A 21,809-nucleotide genomic window follows, 5' to 3' on the forward strand; every position below is an offset into this window, starting at 1 on the left:
ACCTAAATAGCTAGAATTTCTGGAAGCATTGATCACTATAAACTATATATTTGATATTAGTACGCTGAAATGAAATGAAATTGAAATTGAATATAATAAAATGTTATTATATACCTTCTGTTCATTTTCCACTTTCGCTCGTCTGGTCATGCAGAAATGTTCCCAGACCGAGGGGTCCAAGCCTTCTGGCATGTTATTAATATTGTCCAAGTCATCCATGGCTTTCATTAACTGGGCAAATGTATCCTTACTCAATTTCCCAGATTCTGGTCTCTCTCCAAAAGGCACAATACTGGCTGTGTCTAAGTGAATTTTCTGTTTGTGAATCCTGGTATTAGCAATAAAAACCCATCAACCTTTGATATTCTCACACACAAGAAATCAATGTTAAATGATACAACTCTTAGCATCAGTACGACATTGCATGACACTTTCTTTTGGCAAGTGGAGGCTGGTAGGTGGATTATTCCAAAGAGAAAAGCATCCACTTTGACCTTCTTCCATACTTCCTGGATGCCCAGAATGTGACCTTGGCTGGAGTATCGATGTCCTTAACTGTTGTCAGCACTGGCTGGCAGCTTTACCTGCACTAAAGAAGTCTCCCTTCTGTGTATTTTAAGAAGGCAAGTACATGCCCAAGAAGAGTGTGGATATTCCCTGGTTACGTCCCACATATCCTCTGCTAGTATCCTTGTTGCAGATGAGATTAGCCTGGAGTATTTCAGATATAAACTGAACTAGAGAAGCACCTTTAAAAATCTACATTAATAGATTAGTTTTGTTTCCCTGGGCTCTGGCTGGGAAGGGAAGAAATGTACAAAGATTTGTACTGGGCACTCACTATCAAGATGCTTTACAATATGCTGTGCAGTTACTATTGTTATCCTCTTTCTCTAGATGAGGGAAGTCTGGGAGAAGCTGTTGATCCAAGACCCCAGGTCTGATAGATGATAGAGTTAGAAGCTAATTATGTTTGACAATGAAGCTTATAATTTTTCCACTGCTGCCTCCCAATGTGTGGGAAGTGTTCCTTCTTTCTTCACAAGACTTATTATGATTCACTCCTTTAAAAATAGGGAAACTAAGATATGAGGCATGTTCTAGATTGAATTTCCTGGATTGCATGTAACCTGTTAAAGGTGAGAGAATGAGTTTGTATCTTAGACACAAATAAGCCTACACTTTTGTGACCAGTTCCATGATTTCTAGCTTACCTTTGATTGAGAATTATGGAAATCTGAGTTTGTAAAAATTGGAAATATGTGAAATAAATTCTAATGCTACTCTCAGTATAAAATCCAGATATTTTAGGGGCAGCCCCAGTGGCTCAGTGGTTTAGCACTGCCTTCAGCCCAGGGCCTGATCCTGGAGACCTGGGATCGAGTCCCATGTCAGGCTTCCTGCATGGAGCCTGCTTCTCTCTCTGCCTCTCTGTATGTGTCTCTCATGAATAGATAAATAAAATCTTAAAAAAAAAAAAAGCCCAGATATTTTAGAACCCTTTTTGATAATGATTATTTTCAGTCATTTATACTGGCATTTTCCAAACCTTGTCATGAACACAATCACTTGAGATGTCTAACTGGTCAAATATGTTTGGAAAATACTGCTTACTCTATTTTTTTTTTTTTAAAGAGAGAGAGCATACACGTGCACAGGAGTGGGGCAGGGGAGGGGCAGCAGGAAAGAGAGAGGAAGAATCTTAAACAGGCTCCATGCTCAGCACTGAGCCTGACTAGGGGCTAGATCTTGTGACCCTGAGATCATGACCTGGGCAGAGATCAAGAGTCAGATGCTTAACTGATTGAGCCACCTCTCTATTTTTTATACATGGAGATCCAAAGGCCAAAAACAAACTCTGAGAAGTTCTTCAGTAAACTGCTTAACTTTTTCTTTTAACCTAGTATTTCCCCAAACTTATTTGTTCTGGAAGCCTTTTACATGTAATTCTAATTCATACTACAAGGGTGTCATATTTGCTAGTACAAATCTTGGGAAAAATTATAGATCTGCATGCCATCTATGTCTTAAGAGGAACTACTTTCATAGCACTATGATAGTACAGTGCTTACCTAGATACTTAGTTTTCAGAAAAATGAAATTATTTTTCTTCAATGCTTACTTTAAGATGTAAGAATAATCTAAAAAAAAACCCTTAGGTTTTTTTAAAACTTAAAGACACTTGAACATTTTCACATAAAAGATGTTATACTGAATATTTCCATCTAGTTGGGACTGAAAAAGCCAAAATCTAACAACACTCCTCTTCCTTTATGAACTTTTTTTCTTAAAAAATGATAGCAAAGAAGAAACAAACCTTGGTCGGCGTTTAAAAAGTTTATAGAGTATATCCACCTGATGACTGGGAATTTCAGAAAATTCTTTTTTAAAGCTGCGATCCAGAACCTAAGAACAGACATATCATTGCTTGGATTGCAACTTTGTTCAGAAGCCCTTTCTTTGTTGACAATACTCTTCAAAATATACGGTTGAATGACTTTGTTTTAAAAAATCAATGAAAATTTGATTTATAATGTAGACTTGTTTAAGGGTGATCACTCACTATACAAGGATTTCTCAAAGATTTATTTTGAATAGGAAGTACCTCTGTGAATTATAAATATTATTTCATATAAGGTTCTAGAAATCATTCAGAACTAAAATTTAACAAAATAATACCCGTATGCAAAATATGCAAGGTGTTCTATTCTATTCTATTCTATTCTTTATGTTTTTCTATCTTATTCTTTTACATTATAAAACTACTCATCATACATATGATCCAGTAATTCCACTACTGAGTATTTACCTGAAGAATATGAAAACACTAATTCAAAAAGATATATGCACCCCTATGTTTACCACAGCATTATTTACAATAGCCAAATTTTGGAAGCAACACAAGTGCCCATCGATAGATAGAAGGATAAAGACGATGTAATATGTGTATATTACATCATATATACATGTGTGTGTATATATATATGTATGTAAATATATATGTTGGAATATTTACTCAGCCATAAAAAGAATGAAATCTTGCCATCTGCAAAAAACACAGATGGACCTACAGAGTATAATGCTTAAGTGAAGTAGGTCAGTCAGAGAAAGGCAAATACCCCATGAATTCATTTATAAGTGGAATTTAAGAAACAAATGAACAAAGAAAAAAAGAAGATACACAAAAAACCATACTCTTAAATATAGAGAATAAACTGATGGTTACCACAGGGGAAGTTAGTAGGGGGATTAGGTGAAATAGGTGATGGGGATTAAGAGTACACTTTATCATGTGTAATATATAGAACTAAGTAATACATAGAATTGTTGAATCATTACATTATACATATGAAACTAATATAATACTATACACTAATTATACTGGAATTAAATTAAAAAAATTCTGGTCATAGTCTACTAACTTGATTTCTTGACCAGTAGTGAGGACTGCAACTTAAAGTCTGAGAAGCCCTAAGGTCTTGGTGACTTCTCTCTCTCTTTTGTACAGGAGAAAATTTAAACCAGAGAAATTTATAAAAATTTATTTTCCACAGTGATTATCAGAAATAGCAATGGCTCAGAATGAAGTTCACTGATAACTGAGAATTATAGGGGGGGAGGGGAATCTATGAGGAAATTAAATTATATCCCTTTGAATCTTCCCCAAATCTAAGCAGCATCTCTACTGCATTGGTAAGTGGGTAACATAATGGCTCTCACTTTATCTTCTGCCAATAAGTTGTCATAGTTTTCCTTGTACATATCAAGGTCTTCTCTGGATTTCTGGATGGCCTCTGAAGACTGGTTCTATAATAACATCAAGAATAGGTCATTGGAACTGAGTTTTTCAGGATAAACAAAAATATTAGGGATGCTAAAAATTAGAAATTTCCTAGTACAAGATAAATATGTCAGTGTAATATCCATTTTAGATAACATAGCAGAAAGTTAATCAATTGGAGACTTTGAAAGAACAAACATCTAATCACCTGTTTCTAAGTACAGCCCGCTATGTGAGTGTGTGACTATGGAGCAAGGAAGTATGATGATAAAACTGCAGTCTTGGGATTCATATGGGCCTGGCTTCTGACAGACTGAATATATAAACAGGCAATGGCCAGACCATATAAACAAATAGAACTCTGACCCACAACCCATATAGCAACTAGCCAGGAAACCAAACCATATCCTCAGCAGCAATCAGTCCCAGACTGTCAGGATTTGATTAATAACTTTCAACTTTCCTAATTTTTGCCACCATTTCTGGCTTAGGACCAAACAGAGAAAGCTGAATATGCTCCGCAAATTAATCACATAGGCTGCCTGTCTTCTAATTAACTTGCCCCTGACTTCCCTGTGCCAACAACTTATTATTATTTTTTTAAGACTTTATTTCACAGAGAGAGAGAGAGAGAGCAAATGAACACCTGTTGGGGCGGTGGGGGGAGGCAGGGCAGAAGCAGAGGGACAGAGAGAAGCAGACTCCCCACTGAGCAGGGAACCCCATGGAGCTTGTTCCCAGGACCCCAGAATCACGACCTGAGCCAAGTGCCCTGTCATGCCAACAATTTCTAATCAGGGTGCATCTGAAGCTCTCTCCTCATTCCATTATAAAGCTTTCCCAACCCCCGCCTGCCTTTGAGAGTCTGCCAAATACAAGTGATGGTGGCTGATTCCTTATTATATGTATCAAGCTCTGAATAAGCATTTCCAAGTCTTGCTGTTTCAGATTCTAATGGGTGACTTAGACATGTTAGTAGCCTCTCTAAGATGGTCTCCTCACTTCTGGAAGAACTCCAGTACCTTGCAAGGTTGCTATGAATAGGGCTGCATTCAGAAGGTGCTTTGCATATGCTATTTAATGGGCTTTTAGCAAAATCTAAGTTCATATGCCATATATATGATACTTTAAATAATTCATTTGTAAATATTCTTTATTAATACTAATAAAAATGACATCTTTAAAAATTATGTGACAAGCATTTTGCATTCATTGTGTCTTTAATGAAACATATCTATTCATGCTATTTACTAGAGTTTTCCAGAATATGACAGCTTTTCATTCTATAAGCTAACATGTTACTTACATGTTCAGTAAACCTTAGGGTTCCAAGTGATCCAGGGAGAACAATATCCCCAGAGAGGAGCTTGCAAAGAGCTTAAAATGTTATATGTTCTGTCCAAGGTCCCACAGTCCCACAGCCAGCCAGTGGTTAAAAGTACGTCCTTTCAACCATGAAGCTATATTGTCTCATTTTATAAAATCATATGTCATATGAAAGTCTCATGATTCTTTTGAGTAAATTATTACAGATGCAGAATCATATAACTTCATGCATGAACAGGTAAGAGCGGGTGCTTTCACCTGACCCTGGAGCCAAGTCCCTGACAGGGAGCCAAGGAACATGTGCAGCTGAGAGGTATGTGAAAGGAAGGAAGGGTCTAGGTGTGTGAGCTCTTGTTTTTTAAAAAAATATTTATTTGAGAGAGCAAGTGAGCATGAGAAGGGGGAGGAGCAAAGGGAGAGGAACAAGATGACTCTGTGCTGAGTGCAGAGTCTGATTCAGGATCGATTCCCAAGATCATGACCCCAGCTGAAGGCAGGTGCTTTACCCATTGAGCCACCCAGGTGCCTCTGAGAGCTTGTTAAACAAGGAGCATGTCTGTTAGAAAATACTTGTACTCAAGCTATCAGATACTATTCTTACTTTCTCCTCCTGCTTCCTTGCAAGGTAGTTGTTCAGAAATGCTTCTCTGGAGTTTATTTCTTCATCCAACAGTAAAGAATATACAAGATTATTTATTTTCAATTCCTCCTGTAGAAACATTTTAAAGGGTGGAGAAAATGATCACTATGTCTATTTGAGAAGGGATTTTTTTTAAAAAAGATTTTTATTTATTGTTTGATGAGGGAGAAGAAGCAGGAGGAGTGGCAGGCAGAAGGAGAAGGAGAAGCAGACTCCTCCTGAGCAGGGAGCCTGATGCGGTGCTTGATCCCAGGACCCCGGGATCATGATCTGAGCCGAAGGCACATGTTCAACTGACTGAGCCACCCAGGTGCACTGAGAATGGATTTTCTACTGAGGGTCAGACTTGACTCTCATCAAGCAGGTTTATGACATACAAATAAGAGAAATCCTTTTTAAGAAAAAGGAAATACAGACTGAGGCACCAACTACTCAGTTATTTTACCTTTTTCATTATAAGATAAAACATATATACTGAAAGATACATAAGACAATGTATAGTTTAATGAGTTATTGCAAAGGGAAACACCCTTGCATTCACTACACTGTTCGGGAAATAGAACCTTCCCAACCCAGAAGCCCCCTTATGTGTGTCCCCTTCACAATCTTAAGCCCAGTGATAATCACATTCCTGACATTCACAGTAATCACTCCCTTGTGTTTCTTTAAGGTTTATCAACCAGGTATAGCTCTCTAGGCACAATAGCATAACTTGCCCATTAAAAAAAATCGTCACATTTTAAAAATCTCTTATAATCCATTAGTTCCCTTACACCTCTTTCCTCTCTTCACATTTATTTGTAGTTTTACCTTGTCTGGGTTTTGCTATCTGCATACATAATGGTGAGTTCCTCAGTATCCTTCATCTCATGTGCTTTCTGAAAACTGGCAGCTGATCAGAGGCCTGATCAGACCCATGTTTGATTCTTTTGGCAATACTGTAGGTGATACTATGTTCTTTGATCAGGACACAATAATATTAGGGTGTCTGCCTTTTTTGTTAGTAACTGTAGACACTCCATATCTAGGTCCATTATCTATGAAGAGTTGCAAAATGGTGGTATTCCATTTTTTTTAATTTTTATTTATTTATGATAGTCACACAGAGAGAGAGAGAGGCAGAGACACAGGCAGAGGGAGAAGCAGGCTCCATGCACCAGGAGCCCGACGTGGGATTCGATCCCGGGTCTCCAGGATCGCGCCCTGGGCCAAAGGCAGGTGCCAAACCGCTGCACCACCCAGGGATCCCCGGTGGTATTCTATTTTTATTGTTCCCTTTTCACTTACTAAAATTCTCTTATAAATAAACAGATGCTTCTCCTTGTCTGCAGTATAGTTACCTAGTGGTACAGTTTATATAGGAAGGTGGAATCAATACATGATGCTTTCCCTTTATCAGTTTTTACATAATGAATTGGCTTTTATCCTCTGAAGGTGAACGATAGACATTTTTCTTTTTAAAATATCACCAATTCACAAATTTAAACAACTTTGGTAGATTTTAGTTAATTGCAATGATTATCATTTGTTGAATCTTTTTTTTTTTTTTTTAATTCATAAGAGACACAGAAAGAGAGAGAGGCAGAGACCCAGGCAGAGGGAGAAGCAGGCTCCATGCAGGGAGCCTGATGTGAGACTCGATCCTGGGACCTCAGGCATTAAACCACTGAACCACCCAGGGATCCTTCCCTCAGAATTTAAAGGCTTCACTCTTTGGTTTTTTTGTTTCTAGTTACTGTACACTTCATTTATATTCCTACTGCTGAATCAGATTAAACCAGATTTTTCATTGGATTTTTTGGGGCAGGTAGATTATTCATTTATTTAACACATAGTATGAGCCTAGCCCTTTGCTAGTTGCTGAAGATACAGGGATGAAAAAGACGGACTTCATGGAACTTAAAGTTTTGGGAGCATTAAAAAGTTATCTAATGTAAATTGAAATTCAGTTGCAGTAAGTAATAGAAAGTTAAAGAGTTGAGCATATACTGGGAAGCTCTAACCTAGTCTGAGGAACTGGCCTGTGAGCTGGGACTTGACAGAAGAGTAGATGCAGGCCAGGAGGCAGAGCTGGGAGGAAGGGGCATACTGGTGTGGTCAGGGTACCAGAGGAAGAAGTGTGGCAGGTGAGGCTGAAGCAGGACCACGGTGCCAGAAAGGGTGTTGGTCTTTTTCCTAAGAACAAAGAGAGGCTCTGGAGGCTCCTTAAAAGAAAAGGTTGTGTAGCTAAAGCTTTTATTTACCTGGTTAACAACCATTTCTGCCTTCACTCTTCTTTCAAAGAGTCTTTTCAAATGTTCATCAAAATTCTGTGTGCTTTCTTGAATGGAGTTTTGAAGTTTCTTCATTTCTGCTTCTAACGACTGAAAGGAAGCCAATAGCAAAGTTAACATTTAGGAAAATCAAATGCTCCAAGGAAGGGGTGTTCACATTTTGCTGCAAGGGAGGGGCTGGGGGAGAACAGGCCTTGTGAAGTGTCCTGGGCCCTCCAACCTCTTCAACCAGAGATGTTCCACTTGGATCTGTTTAATGTATTGTGAGTCTGAGATTTTTGCTTTAAAAAGATTATATTAGGAAAAAAAAAGGAAATAACTGATCATAGCTAATGGTGCAGGCAGAGATAAGCCTAGTAAAACAAATCACAGCAAATCTTTCTAGAAAATTCTGACTTCCTCCTTAAGACAGAAATTTCCAGGAACACAATCTGTACCCTAAAAATAATCTTGATTTTTTTTAAAGCCATGACCTATCTTAATGGAAGTTTTTAGATTTTAAGGAAATAAAGACTGAGTATGTAGATATATAGGTAGAGACAGAGATAGAAACATACATTAGATATAGGTGGATACAGATATAACACATATACTTGTTCTTGTTTTCAGTATATGTTGTCTCCAAAATAACTGTATCAGGGGAAAAAAGTCCCACCCCACTCCCTCTACCTGCCCCCTCTTTTCTGAGATTCCACCAAGATGCAGAGCTAAGCACACAGTAGGTAAGTAGAAAGCTATAAATTTATATGTATTTTTTAAAATATTTATTTATTTATTTAAGAGAGAGAGAGAGAGCCCCTATCCAAGTGGGGGGAGGGAACTAGAGTTTGCGCTGAGAAGGAAGTTCTAAATACTAAATTAAGGAAAGAGAGAAGAACCTTATGTTATGTTGAACTGGAATTGGAGGTAATAATATGAAGTTTTGATATCATATATATAATTCAGGAAGAAAATACAAAAAACAAATGTTACAATATTAAAAATTGGTGGGTGTAGGTATATAGTATGGGTATACCAGATACATGGTATACGGATGGACTATTGACATAGGTATATGGTATATAGATAGTACTATTCATATAACATTTTTGTATGTTTGAATAATTCTAAAATAAAAATTGGCAAAAAAATAATCTAGTGTTGGGAAAATTGGTGGAGATATAAAATGAAATAAGATTTGCCATGACTTGATAATTGTTGAAACTGGATGAGGGGGGTCATTACACTATTCTCTCCATGTTTTTTATGTTTGACATTTTCTATAATATAAAGGTTTTTCCAATAGATTGAGAAAAGAGAAATTGGAGATAGTGGACACAGAGTTTTCTAGGCATTTGCTGAGGAGGCAGTGTGCATTGGATTGACAGAAAAGTGGGGACTTTGTCCCCCCTTTTAACTCACTTTGAAATAAATTCAGACTAACTCAAAAGTCACAAGAATCATAGAAAGAATTCCAGAATCCTCTTCAAAGGAGTCTTTTTTCCTTTTTCCTTTTCTTTTCCATAAGATGAGAGATGTATCCAATGTATAATATTACAGCATATATCTATGCTGGAGGGAAAAACTGATGTGGGACAAAGGGGTAAATTGCCAGAGTCACAACATTGAGTGGTAAGATGGGACAGGATTGGGTGTACAAGTGGAAGACCGGGTTTGGGCAGGTGCAAGGGAATTTCATCCCTAAGAAACAGAAAGGGAGAGTCTACTGGTTCAGGGCAGGTGGAGGATAGATATGACAGGAGAGTAAGGAAAATCTCTTCTAGTTACTTCTCTCCTCCCAGTGAAATAGAAAATAAGGTGAGAGTGAGCTGAGGAGGTCAGGTGTTGGAAGTTTGGAGACAGAGGAGAATGTGTGATGTGCTCCTCTAGGATCTTGCTACTTAAAGTGTTGTCCTCTGATCAGCCACAAGCCACACCACCAAGCTGCTTGTTAGAAACCTCAGGATCCTTCCATTTCCTCAAGATGACAGAATCAAACCTACATATTTGACAAGCTCCCTCAGGTGACGTGGACTAAGCTGGGGAGGTGGGGCGGGGAATGGAATAGCATCATTGAACAGCTCTAAGGACCCAATAAAGACTAAGGTCATTAGAGGGAAAGCAGTCAGTGTATTTTCTCTCCCCACTGCATGGTGCAGGTGCAGAAAACGCTGACTAGGGCTTTAGTCAAGGCGGGCTTTTACCCACTGAGGATGACCAAGGAGCAGGGAGGTGAGAGTGTAGGCAGCAGACTATTTCACAACACAAGACCAAGGAACAAATGCCACCACCTAGACTCCCTAACTGCTTGAAATTTTTACTGCATTCAAGACTGATCATTTTGGCTTTTCTGCAAATACTATCTTTGGATGAAATGTTAGCACTGTTAGAGGTTTGCAGTGAATAAAAATGGGAACAGGGTAACAATAGGTTCAAAGAAGTTGCTCATGAGATATAGCTACTATAAAGCCGACGAAGTGTCCTGCCTCCAACGATGGCATGATTTTACCTTCTTCACAGAGTAATAGATATTTTTATTTGTACACCATCAGCTTTTATATCTCTATTATAATTGTAAGCAATTTTAATGTGGGAATGTTTCTTTGTGATGCAAAGAGATAACAGTAGGAGAACTACCCTGCAAATATCTCAAGTGAGAACTGTAAAGTATTTGCTATTGATTGTCCTTCTTCTGTCAAGTCCTCTCCTTGGGATTGAGAAGAAATCAAGCAGGAGTTATTACTGAACTCAAACAGATATAGAAGACACAGAGCAGTGCCTAGAACATACTCTAAGAGATGTTCATTAAACATTTGAACAATGAATGGAGGACCAAATGAATTGTAACAATGTGGGAAATGTTGAAATCAACAAGAACTTAAAAAGAAAACAAAATGACTGTTGCAATATATTCTTTTTGTTTCTTTTTTTTGTTTTTGTTTCAATTTGTGCTAACTCTTCAAATTTATTTCTACCCACTTCCCCAAGTTCTCTTGAAAATTTAGGCTAAAACAGTATTCTTAAGCTACTAATGACACTGAGGGAATCTTTTCACTTAATTTGAAAAGATATTGAAACAAAACCTTGATAGGGTTTATTAATTCTTTGCTTCTCTGACCTTTCTATACTTATCTCTTTCTTCATTTAACTCTTTGACTTTCTTCTCATAGTCTTTGAATTGTTTCCTCTCCTCTTCAGACCACAGAGTATCAGCTTTTGCCATGAAAGGAGGTTGAGGAATCACCTGAAGATGAAATGGAAAGCATACTCTGTGGCTCAAACATAAATACAGCAGTATGGTAAAAGTTCAGAGTTATCATTACAGTTAAAAAAAAGAACCCTTTTAAAATAGTATATAGTTCTTTATAGATACAGTTTTTCACATTGGCAAGACAATGGCCTGACACTTTGATTAAAGGATATGAAAAAGTTACAACTATTTTTCTGTGACATAAGTGAGGATGGGTAATTTGGGATATACAGAGACTCTTAGGTGACAGAATCAGAGATGTGTGTTGAGATCTTCAAAACTAGAACTACACCTGAGCTCCAGAAACACTTATGACAGAAATCAAAGGGAATGTTTCTTGTTCAGAGAATTACAGATGCAACGTTATCACTGCTTTTTATAGAGACCAAAACCACTATGGTTGCTTGTTTTTGTTCTTTTATCTGCTTTATGTAAGATGGGGAAGCAAGCCTGGGGTTTCAAATATCTTATTTGTCCAATGTGGTATGCTTACAAGGTCCTGGGAGGTTGTATATTTGTTGCTGTAGAATTTCTGAAACTTGGGTTAAAATAGACAAGAACAATCAAATTTGAGTAGTTCTCTCTACCCTGTTCCACCTTCCATAAGAATGTCCAGAAATCTTACCATTTTCAAAATATCTTCCTTCTTGACTTCCAGGACTCCTCCCATCATGTCCATCAGGGCCCGGTGCCTTGTGTCAGGACCCTGGAAAAGAGCCAGGGTCAGGGAGGGCAGCTGAGACAGAGATCTGGCCCTCTGATGGCACCAGAGGCAGACTCCTATCCAATGTTAGAATGACTGCATTTAGAATTGGGGAGGGTGGTGAATGGTATGGAGAGAAGAGGAGAAGGAAGCCACTGAGATTCCAGGGACCTCTGACCATGACAAATGTCTTGATGTGTTTCTATAGTGGAGTAAAGTACAAGACTATTCAACCAAATTAGCAACAAGTATCCCTAAAGAAAGAGGGTCTTAGGTACATTTGAGCAAAACTGCATACCTGTGTCAGAAGCTGTTGCTCCATTTCATGGGTCATGGTCAATTCTGCTCTGGCTTTTAGCCACGGATTAAGAGCTTTCTGAGCTTCAATCTGAAAAAGAAAATGTACTTTTCTGCTGTTATTTTTTACAAAATTTAAACCAAACCTTCCTTCCACACAAACCAAGGAAGAGGTTAGAAAGTATCAAGAGGATAAAGGAACCATCCAGGTTTCCTATCTTGGAATAAAGATGAGATCTAAAATGAGAGGATTGAAAAAATCAATCTTAACTTCTCTATTAACTCTCACAGCTCTTCTCCATTACTAAAGAGATTATAGCAGGGATCTGGTTTAGACTAGGGGGGCAAGAGAGGGGTTCAAAGGAGTGTCTTCTAAGCTAAATTCTGTTGGATGAGGGCCCTGAAAGGTCAATAGCTTGGAACATTCAAGCAATTATGGGAATGCAAATGTGGCCAGCCCAGAGCAAGTAGTGAGAGCAGCTGAAGAGGAAGGGGGCTGTGGTAGGCAGTCACAAAGGGACTTGCTATCTGAAGAGAAATGAGCAGCCACTGCAGGGGTTTAAGCAGGGGAAAGACATCATAAGTTTGGCTTGTAACAAGATCACCCTCCTGATGTAGAGGAGATTACAGAAGAAGCAAGTGTAGTGAAGTTAATTATACACATACAAGAACTGTCCACAGCAGGATTATCAGTGAGAGCTGCAGAGTGAGGTCCTTGTTATTACTGTGCTCCAGAGTCTTAGGTTGGCAAGAGTCTGGTTCTGGAAGAAATGATTTCCTTAAGCAAGTACAGTAGACTGTAGAGATAAGGATGTACTCTGAAGTATAAAGGTTTGGGTTCAGACTCCAACTCTGTCACTTACTAACATTGTAACTGTGGTCAAGCTACTTAATCTCTCTGTGCCTCAGTTTCCTTATCTGTAAAATAGAGGTAATAGTAGTACCTATCTTATAAGGTACTACTTATAAGGTACTACTTATAACTTACTTATAAACTACTTATACTTTATAATGATAAATTAGTCTTCATCTACCTAGGGCACTTAGAACTGTATCTGGCTTTTAATAGGGACTGAATAAGTGTTTGCTATTATTTCTAAGCAATACTATTACTTTTTTTGTCCCAAAGCAGTCACACTTGCTTTCATATGAGCAAGGACTTTTTAAAAATATTTTCTAGTATTTCTTATGTTTTAGAAGTAAAATATGGTTATATTTAAATTGTTTTCTTTAAGCATTTACTTGTAACCACCTTTTAAGAAGGCTGACCAGTGGGGTACCTGGGTGGGGGCTGTTGGTTAAATGTCTCACTCTTGATTTCTGCTCCAGTCATGATGTCAGATTGGTGAAACTGAGCTCCATGTTGGCCTTTGAGCTAGTCGTGAAGCCTGCTTTAGATTTTCTCTCTCCCTCTGCCCCTCCCCAATCCTCTTAAGAAAAAGAAAGGCTGACCATTGAACCCCCTTTCTCTGGGATCCATACTGCCTTAATGACCCAGATAATTACTGCAGTTTTGTCAGCCTCTCTCCCACAGTGTGACCCAAACTTTTTTGGCTCTAGACCTAACTGGGTCAAATGAGATATTGGGACCAAGAGATTCTAGCTTAGACCAGTTGTCCACTTGGGTGAGGAGAAGTAAAGTAGAAACTGCTAGAGGAAGGTAAAATGCAGAAATAAGTAAGCTAAGAGAAGAAGAAAGTGGACTTCTTGATTCCCCACAAGGTTCCAGTCTTTGGTCCCTGCTTCTTTCTAGGCTTGACATCCAAATCTTCCTTAGATTCCATAGAATTCCGAAAGAAATTCTCATTATTGCTGAAGCAATATCAACTATTTTTGTTTCTTGTGACCGAGAATACCACCTGATACAGTCGCTTCCTGTAGTGCCCATGAGGAGATGAATATGAAAGAACTCGGGAGAATGTCCTGAGGGAAGAGGCAAGGGATGATGCAGCTAGCCAGTACCTCTTTGTTTTCCACAACGAGGGTTCTCTCTGGCTTCTCACAATCATCAAATTCTGGTTGCCAGACCACTTCTTCCAAGTCCAGATCTAAAATAATTTCTTGAATCCTTACATTTTTTTCCTTCACACGTGCAACTTCAAACTCTTTTTGTTTATATGCAGCATCAAACTCATGGTTGAAAGCTGTTTTTACTTTGTAAATGACATCCTAGAATATCAATGTGACACTGAGAACACATTGCATGTTATAGATCTTTACTGGTAACATGGTCTTACAGTTTTAATTTTCCTCCAAAATCACCTTATAAATCATCAAGAAGTTAATATTTCTAAAATACAGTTTATAGTAAGTCATTTATTGGATCAATAATCCACAGCCACATCCTATCATGGGTAAGATTAAGGCAATAGCCTTAATCACAATCTGCTTTCTGAAATGTAAACTATAATTCAATTTGCAGGTATGCTGATAAATGCTGAAGCAGGTGATGGATACCTGGAGATCTTTGGGCTATTCTCCCAACTTTTGTATATGTTCTAAAAAATTCATCATAGAATATTTAAAAAGCAATATGTGGTATTTAAATTGGGAAATGACTTTTCTTTGAAACTGTGTTTGGGGGAGATGTGGTAAGGAAAGGATGGCCTATAGAGATTGGACAATTTCCCAGAAAAGCACAACAACACACAATATTTTTCCTCTGTATAGTCAGGTCATTCTCAGGTAGGAAGGGGACCTAAGTGGGCTAGCCAGATCAGCCAGTTGCCCAGGTGGCAGTGGGTTCAATTGGATTGCTCCCACCTGTGCGAGTGAGTGGAATGATGGTCAACTCAAAGTAGCCTTTATTTTACTATCAGTGTTCAGTCTATATATCTATCCTACTGAAGATGAAGCCATAAAAGTAGGTAGAAAAATGAACTTAACAGCTGACACCAGAATTTCTTAGGCTGAAATTTACCTTCTTGTAGGAAAATGCCTTAACTGAACAGCAGAAAGGTGAGACACCGAGGGCATGGGTCAGCAAAAGCTGAGCAACAAAAGTGATATAAATGCACAGGAATTTCAGGGCTTAGAGGAGGAGAAGAAAAGAGAAGAGAAGAGAAAAATAGGAAGAGAAAACAGAGTATCAGGATAGGAGGTTGGAACTCAAATTGCAGATTTGGTTGGAGGACTTTTAGGAATAGGAACTCACAACATTAAATTTTGAACCATCCACATTGGTGCAATCTCAGTCACTGGATTTTCAAAAACCATTGGTAGGTATATGTATTCTGAGACTGACTTGTTCAGTGGAGAGTAAGGAGTAGTATCTTAGAGCTTGTAGGATGCTGTACCTTATTCCTGACACCCACAAGAGAAGTTATGGAAATCTTAGAAAATGGTATTTCCTTGGATTAAGGGGATAGATAAACAATCATATCTTGATCTTACAAGAGGTCCTAATGGACATCTGAGTTACCTAGAAGACGGCTTTCAAGGATCACCTTTATCTTTAAGCTTACGGAAGATATAAGTAGATGAATGGTTTGTTTGTGGCAGAAAATGTTATCATAGAACCCAGTCCAAATAGATGAAAGCAACTCTTGTACACAAGTTCTGTTTGAATAACATGGACACTAGCCATCTGGATACTTCTCTATGTACCTTAAAGACATCATTTGACTGGCATTAGATTTCAATTTGAACTTTTACAGGAAGCCTCATGGGCCATTTTAGAGATTTTAGAGGATAAAGAAGAAATTCACTTACTTTCAGTAATATAATTTGGTTGATTTTCTCCTCTCTGGAATGAAGTTCCAATTGGCTTGACAACAAAGAGGCATGTACCCCAAAATCAGTACTCAGACTGCCAAGCAGGTAATTGGGCAAGTTGGCATTTTTTACTGCTGTATCTTCTTCTTCCTCTTCTTCATCCTCCTCTTCATGATGCTTTTTAGCCAAGGTGATTGTAGACTGAACCTCTACAATTTCCTTCCGTAACTAAATATAGAAAAAGGTGAGACAAAAGTTATGCAATAACAAGAATTCTCTAAAGGGCAATTTTGCAACGACTTAATTATTTCAGTCATTTTAGATGTTAAATTATCTTGCCAACAACTGAATTCAAAGTGATGGATGGATCGTGAAACTCATGCAGAAGAGTTAAGCTCTGGAAACTGAGAAACTGGATAAGTCAAAAGAGTGAAAATTGCCCTTGATACTATGTAATATTTATATTTCTGTCAGGATGACAGCTACTTGTAAATATTTTGAATCTTTCTTGGTACCTAAACATTTAAAAATATATCTTCATGTTTACAAATAAACTTATTCACATAGGACTGGTGAGTATCTGTTAAGAATTAAGTATGCCTTCACTTTATGTTTCAGGAAAAGAATGGATGCAAGATTCTGGTGAAACTACATTGATGGGGCAGTGTTTTTCTAGCAGTCTGAAAGAGATTGTTGCTGCTTTGAAACAAACAAAAAGCTGGAATTGCTCCAGGAAAACCATAATTCTACCAAAACAGATACTTGTTCATCTTTGGTCAATTATTTAAAAATATAATTCCTCATGATAAAAGAAGATAAAAAGGTAGGGTAGATAAAGACAACTTCTGACCAGAACAAGAACAAAACCTCAAATCTCATTTTTTAAAAGTATGTCCTCCTACTTGAGGGCTAGCCAGTATTGTATAAGATTATAGGTTTCTTGATTTACCATGCAGATTTAGCTCCTATATTTATTAAAATATATTCTACAAATGAACAAGGAATGAAAGTATAAACAGTTTCTAAACTTAAATTGTATCCTAATTCAAATCTGTATGGAGATCCTAAAATAAAACACATTTCTTATATAAACACATATATATTTAAAATTGTACTTTAAGACACTCTGTTTCAATCTTCTTTTGCCACAAAACTCTCTTTAATTCTTTCACTTCTTCATCTGTGCGTTCTTTCATTGGAAAGTTCTCAACCACGTAGGGCATGTGAAAGCACTTGGAAAAACAAAAGCAAGATGAGATAAATTCATTTGTAGTACAATTGTGTGTATCAGAGGTGGAGGGAGGGATATTATTGCTGATTAAAATTAATTCACAGGTCATCATGCATGAGTGAAATTGACAGATTATTTTAAATTGACAAATTATTTTATTTCTTTAAAATAAAATAATGTAGATCATTAGCACCGGTGTAAACTTTAGGTAGAAATACTGTACTTTTGTAAGAGATTTATTTCTAGAGCAGTGGTTCTCAACTAGGAATGATTTTACTTGCCCTGTTCCCGTCTTCCCCAGCCCTGCAGGGGCATTTGGCAATGTCTGGACATATGTCTGATTTTCACTAATGAGAGTTTTGGATGCTACTGAGGCCTAATAGGTAGAGGTCAAATCCATAAGATAATCCATAAGACAGCCCCCACAGCAAAGAATTGACCAGCCCAAAATGTGCCTCTCTTATGAATAATACTTAATCACAAGTACGTAGGGTGGCCATATATTTCATTATCCAAATGAGGGGGGCAGCATATTTGAAAGTGAGAAGAGTGCTCTTAATTATTATTCTAGGACCACAGGCATAGGCTGGGCCTTCTGATCACCCTACACAAAGAGGAAAATTGTGTTGGGAGGAGTCTCAGTGAAAAAGGATTAAAAAACAGACATATAGAGGATGCAGGTAGAACTGTAACCAGTATTGTGTCTAGTTTTCGATCTGTGTGGAATGCGAGTGAAATGGCCTTTTGGAAGAGATAGATCGGAAGAATGAATGCAGGTAGTTCATAGGGAAAAAGAAAATCTCAAGAGACTACTGGTGTGGAAGCTTACAGGAATTGAGCAGAGAGGAAAAAAGGATAACAAGAGAAAGTTGTGCAACTAGTGGAATTCGGTACAAGGAGGGCAAAGTATGCTCTGACTGTTTTTCCATGTATGCACTTTCTTAAAATTATTTAAAAAATTTTTTCTGCCATGAGACTTTCAATGAAAATTCTCATCAGCTAAGATGCTAGGCCTGGAAATATGTCTGTTACCTTAAGAGCTCGACCTTTCACAGCCATCGAGTTCCAGCATTCTTCTTTAATAAGTTCAGCCAAATAGGCCTTGGCGAGGTTATGCATCTCTGCATCTTTTCTTATCTTGCAGAATGTCGATGAAGGGGAATAATAAACATGAATATGTGGCTTATGGCTGCACATTTTTTTCAAAGATTTTATTTATTTATTTATTTATTTATTTATTTATTTATTTATTTATTTATTTATTTTTATTCATGAGAGACACAGAGAAAGGCAGAGACATAGGCAGAGGGAGAACCAGGCTCCCCATGGAGAGCCTAATGCGGAACTCGATCCCAGGACTCTGGGATCATGACCTGAGCCAAAGGTAAGCGCTCAACCATGGAGCCACCCAGATGCCTTACGGCTGCACATTTAATGGCTATCTTCTTTCCCTAACACACGGAGCTGCCCTATGCTGAGATGCATTTTGGGAGAAATACTGTCCTATCTCAAGGACCTTTCCTAAAGTTTAGTCTGGTGGCTTGGAACTCCATTTTTTGGGCACTGGGGTGTCAATTCAAACACCTCTAATGGCAGGCAGGTCCTAAACATGAGCCAGGGTGGTGTGAGGACAGTTGCATGGCCATAGTGGGATGGATAGTTAAAATGCTCACTATCACAGATCTGGCAGGTTGGTGCAGGATTGGGAAATGAACCGCTGTGCCGGGTCTTCCTGATTTATTAGAGAAGTTCAGAAATGTGTATTTTTTTTAAAGATTTATTTATTTATTCATGATAGACATAGAGAGAGAGGCAGAGACACAGGCAGAGGGAGAATCAGGCTCCACGCCGGGAGCCCGACGCGGGACTCGATCCCAGGTGTCCAGGATCGCGCCCTGGGCCAAAGGCAGGCGCCAAACCGCTGAGCCACCCAGGGATCCCCTGGTGCAACTATTTTTTTTTAAATGCAACTATCAGATATCTAAATGTTGGCTTAATTCTTGTCAATGCATACTTGAAGTGTCAGTTTGTGATCTCTGCCTTGGGGTCACTATTCATCTATTATTTATGTCCACTATAAATAATGCTCCATTACTCTTGGGGATCATATGCTTGACCTTTTAGAAACAAATGGTACCTCAATTAGTTTTATCTGATTAAGTAAGCCAATTGTTTGACCTTTAAGTGATTAAGAATTGTTTTTTAAAAAATATTATTTATTTATTTGACACAGAGAGAGAGAGACAGTGGGTGCACAAGCAGGCAAAAAGAGAGGGAGAAGCAAGCTCCCCACTGAGCAAGGAGCCCAACGTGGGGCTTAATCCCAGGACCCTCAGATTAAGACCTGAGCCAAAGGCAAACACTTAACTAACCGAGCCACCCAAGCACTCGAAGAATTCTTGTTTTAATGGAGTTTGCTAAAGACCTAATATGAAAGTGAGGACCAACAATTTTTAGGGTCCTTAGGGTCCTTAGGGTCCCCTTTAGAACCTCTTTTGTATTTCTCTTTGTTAGCAGAATTATCTACAAACTAGCTAAGAATAATATCCCCCGGATTAGAAAATGTCATAGTTGTTCATTCAATCATTCATGTTTGTTTTATTCATTGTCTGATCAAAGGCTTTGTCTAATTTGCATTTAATTTCTTTTTTAGCCATTGGGTTAATGGCTAATAAAGTTTTAAATTATTTTTTTCTTAAATAAACAGCTGTTTTGGCTTGTCAGCTATCAGAACCTGCCTGATTCCCAGCCCACCAGCTTTTTCCTCTCTTCTGCTGAGGCTGTTTGATCAACCCCTCCAGCCTCGGTCCCTAATTTCATGTTGAGATTGTCATTACTGGGCTTTGGTCTTTTTGCTCTGGTTGAGATCCTGAACTAGGGCTAGCTAATAGCCTGGTCCCTTTAGGACTGGGCTCCCTGACTGGTGGGTACCACTAACTCTTCCCAGGGACTAGTGTCCTCTTCCCAAATGTGCCTGGGTTTGTGGTGTCATCTGCTACCACTGTTCTATCCTGGACTGTCTGGTTCCACTATCACATCCAATCTGGGGCTAATATTTTTTCAAAGCCCAGAGCTCAAAAAAGGTAATAATGTTGGGGAAACAAGCATGTCACGAGCCTTTCTCTGTACCAAAACCTGCTCAGAAGATTAAGAAGGCTTCTGGAAGAATATGCAAGAATCTGAAAAGCAGCAAAGAATATCTGGAACAGAGGCATGGGGTGGGGGTAATCAGGGTGGCTTTATCAGTGGTCTGTAGGTCAGCAGGCCAGAGGAGCAGGTTTGTGAGGATGAGTGGTCACACATGAGCTTGGAGGCAGAAACAACATGAGTGAGGATGAGGTTAGGCAACCAACCCAAAGTTAGTATGGAGTGGTCAAGCTGAGCAAGCTAGGAAAGCCTCATGCCAGAATGGTCGGAGGCATTCCAGGCTTGGGTGAAGCCAAGTCAAAGGGGAAAAGCACTGAGAGTGCTTCCTGGATCTTATCCAGGTTGTGAGACCTTAGCCAAGTGATTCTAGGTCCAAATCCTCAGTTTCCTCAAGTCAGGACAACCACCACCTACCTTTTTGGATGGTTGCAACTATCACAATAAATAATTCAAAATGGTCCTAAATTGATGCCTATTTGTTATAAGAAAATGGGATCATTCCTAATAGCTTTCTGTTGAGTGTAACAAAAGCCAAATTCTTTACCATGATGTTCAAGGTCTTCAGAGCTGGCCTCTGCTCCTACCTCATTCCATGAAACTCTCTCCTGTCTACTGTGCTTCTGCCCTCCTGGCCTTTCTGTCCTGGAATACTCTAAGCCATTTCTGCCTCAGGGCCTTCATTCATGCTGCTCCCTTCATCTGCCATTCTCTTCCCCTAACTTCGCATAACCAACTCCCTTTCTCCTTTTCAATCTCAGCTGAAATGCCTTTAAAGTGGTCTTCTTTGACCACAGAAGTAGATGCCTCACATCTATCACAGAATTCAGTTTACTTTCATTATACAATATAGAGAGATTTGTTTAGGGTCTGTCTTCTCCGCCAGATCAGCCCCATGTGGGAAGGACTTATCTGTCTCAGTCATCATGTTTCCAGCACTGACAATAGTGCCTGGCATGTAATAGGTGTTCAATAAATGTTGCAGTATGAATGAATGGATAGATGAATTTTATCTTCTTAAGGTAAATTTTACCTCCTTGAGTCAGTCTATTAAGGTCCCCTTGGTTCTGATTTTGTTATCTTATATATTTAATTCTCAGCCTCATGTCATTCACTAATTTGACAAATATGCCTCATTTCTGTATCTTTATCCCAATCATTAATTCACATATTTAACAGGAAAGAGTCCTGGAGCATATGATTGGAAACCTCTGCTAGAGGCACCAAATTATCAGCCTTTTTTTTTTTTTTTTATATAGTTATTTAACCAATGATAATCCACTTAAATGTTCCTGAATCCGGGATCCCTGGGTGGCGCAGCGGTTTGGCGCCTGCCTTTGGCCCAGGGCGCGATCCTGGAGACCCGGGATCGAATCCCACATCGGGCTCCCGGTGCATGGAGCCTGCTTCTCCCTCTGCCTGTGTCTCTGCCTCTCTCTCTCTCTGTGACTATCATAAATAAATAAAAATT

General features: G+C 38.6%; 1 protein-coding gene across 2 annotated transcripts in view; it reads right to left on the reverse strand.

Moving 5' to 3' along the window:
* Positions 1–21,809, reverse strand: part of CFAP43 (cilia and flagella associated protein 43) — a 113,945-nt gene that overhangs the window by 13,755 nt on the left and 78,381 nt on the right. Inside the window, exons 21-32 of one of the 2 annotated variants that reach the window (XM_025993333.2) lie at positions 18,227–18,331; positions 17,079–17,195; positions 15,961–16,191; positions 14,212–14,418; positions 12,251–12,340; positions 11,875–11,955; positions 11,118–11,243; positions 7,991–8,110; positions 5,709–5,816; positions 3,721–3,807; positions 2,318–2,406; positions 115–328 (exon numbers count right to left, since the gene is read on the reverse strand). In XM_025993333.2, the coding sequence (XP_025849118.2) occupies positions 115–328; positions 2,318–2,406; positions 3,721–3,807; positions 5,709–5,816; positions 7,991–8,110; positions 11,118–11,243; positions 11,875–11,955; positions 12,251–12,340; positions 14,212–14,418; positions 15,961–16,191; positions 17,079–17,195; positions 18,227–18,331 (1,575 nt within the window). The remainder of the gene's footprint in view (positions 1–114; positions 329–2,317; positions 2,407–3,720; positions 3,808–5,708; positions 5,817–7,990; positions 8,111–11,117; positions 11,244–11,874; positions 11,956–12,250; positions 12,341–14,211; positions 14,419–15,960; positions 16,192–17,078; positions 17,196–18,226; positions 18,332–21,809) is intronic. The other variant, XM_072739941.1, reaches the window with a different exon arrangement.

The sequence above is a fragment of the Vulpes vulpes genome, chromosome 15 (genome assembly GCF_048418805.1).
Source record: "Vulpes vulpes isolate BD-2025 chromosome 15, VulVul3, whole genome shotgun sequence".
Lineage (NCBI taxonomy): Eukaryota > Metazoa > Chordata > Mammalia > Carnivora > Canidae > Vulpes > Vulpes vulpes.